Source organism: Linderina pennispora (genome assembly GCF_002104995.1).
Source record: "Linderina pennispora strain ATCC 12442 chromosome Unknown DL89scaffold_42, whole genome shotgun sequence".
Taxonomy (NCBI): domain Eukaryota; kingdom Fungi; phylum Kickxellomycota; class Kickxellomycetes; order Kickxellales; family Kickxellaceae; genus Linderina; species Linderina pennispora.
In genome coordinates, this window is record NW_024468290.1 from 61,921 (window position 1) to 64,057 (window position 2,137).

The 2,137-nt window shown below is 54.4% G+C and overlaps 1 protein-coding gene across 1 annotated transcript; it reads left to right on the forward strand.

Annotated features, from left to right (window-relative positions):
* Positions 1-1,259: 1,259 nt before the first annotated feature.
* DL89DRAFT_261429 (uncharacterized protein) lies at positions 1,260-2,098 on the forward strand (the record flags this gene model as incomplete). Its single annotated transcript, XM_040885847.1, has 1 exon — positions 1,260-2,098. A coding segment is annotated over one exon (839 nt), but the record flags the coding sequence as incomplete, so codon positions are not given.
* Positions 2,099-2,137: the final 39 nt, after the last annotated feature.

Consider the following 2,137-nt stretch of genomic DNA (forward strand, 5'->3'; position numbering starts at 1 on the left):
AAACTAAACGATCTCTTCCTATATTACCTTTTCTTCCAAATCCATTTTTTCTTTTTGATATAGCATAGAACATGTATGCTGCGGTATACCCAACATCCGGGCCATATGCGCAAAAAGAAAAAAGCCATCGCCATACATTGCAACCTCACTCGCGGTGACAGCATGGTTTGACAAAGCCAACAGCAATTTATTTCAAGCTGCCAGCAATTACTAGAGATATAGATGTAAGGCTACGCACGTTGGCTTAGGCGTAGTTGAGGCGGAAGATGTCGTTGTAGACAAAGAACCCGTTATCGTCAACCAGCTGGAAGCTCTGGGTGTACTGCATGGGCTTCTGCTCATCGTCGATCTGGAGCTGGCCAGTGACGGTAATGACTATGGCAGTGACGCCGGGCAGCGAGGGCTGGGCGTCCATGGTGGTGACCTTGTGGACGACCCGGGTGAACGGCAGGCTCTACAGGGTCACATGATTTAGCAGAGCAGCGCTTGCTTTTAGCTCAGTGGCATGCATATTCGCAAAGCCTCAATGGCGCTTGCTGCCTGCACTATAACTTACCACCAGCTTCTCCACAATATCGTTGGCGCCCTTGAACTGCTGGCCCTCCCACGACATCATCGACACGTCCCTCTACACAAGAGCTGGTGTTTAGTAAATTGGGTGAGCTCGCAAAGCCAAGGGGCTGGGCGCGCTTTCAATTCAGGTTGGAGCTTGGGTTTCAACGTACGTAGAGCGGGGCAAGGCCCTTGCGGTCGGCGTCAAAGGCGCTGTAGTAAAAGTCGACAAACTGCTTCGCAACGGTATCGGCGTCGGCCATGGTTTTCAATGGGGCTGCTACGGATGAGTCTCAAATCGAGAATATGAGAGAGGGTAATTGAGAGGAGAAAAGATGGGCGAAATTCTGGCCTGCTTGCAATACGGCGTATAGGTTTTTCTGCCCGAACCGCAGGCATACGAAATTTTCGGCTAAGGCGTTGGGAGTTGCTTTGCCAACAATCGCCCACGCTCTTCCGCTGTGGCTCACGCTTCGTCGTCGGGACAGCCAACAGTTGGGCTTTTTTCTTCTTTTCTCTGCTTGACTCTAGCAAACAAGAGAACCTTTTATATATTTTATTGCCAACGGCCGCCTGCCCACCACAAGCTCTACATGGACAGCCAGGATTTTTATGTGGGCGATGCAGGCAACACACCAGTCGTACTACGAGTTACAGCGACTTTGGCGGCGACTCGCAATCGCAGCTGCTCGATCCGCTGAGCCAAAATGCAGGCGCAATTTCCACCGACGTTGGCGACACAGAGAGCATTGAAGAGCTGCAGTTCTCACAGCTCTCGCTGGGCGATGCACACAGCCAAGTGTACAGCAGCGTCGGAATCCGATCAAGAGGAAGAGCCGGGCAAGCAGCCCGATCACGCGTGCTCGTACTGCGGGATCCACAACGAAAACAGCGTGGCCAAATGCCTGTCGTGCAAGCGGTGGTTCTGCAACTCGACAGGGAATTCATCGAGCGCGCATATAATCTGGCACTTGGTGAGCGCCCACCACAAGGAGGTGCAGCTGCATCCAGACAGCCCGCTGGGCGACCAGACGCTCGAATGCTACAACTGTGGTGTGCGCAATGTGTTCTCGCTGGGCTTTATCCCGGCAAAGAGCGACACAGTGGTGGTGATTCTGTGCCGCCCGTGCGCATCGGCGCCCTCGTCCAAGGACGCGCTGTGGGACCCAAGCCAGTGGCAGACGCTGATCCACGACAGGAAGTTTGTAAGCTGGCTCATCAAAGTGCCCTCAACCAAGGAGCAGATTGCAGCAAAGGCAGTGTCGGCCCAGCAAATCCGCCATCTGGAGGATGTCTGGACTGGCAATTCGTCAGCAACGCTGGGCAGCGCCGATGCGGACGATGCGGATGTGCAAAAGGTCTTGCTCAGATACGAGGACGCCTACCAGTACCAGAATATATTTGGCCCGCTGGTCAAGATCGAAGCCGACTACGACAGGCGCGCCAAGGAGGCGCAGACGGAAGACGGCATTGCGGTGCGCTGGGCGGACGGGTTGAACCGTCGCAACTGGCGTACTTTCAGCTGCCAAAGTACGAGCTTGGTGAGGTGCGAATCGCAATGGCGACGAGCTGCGCCTGTCTTACT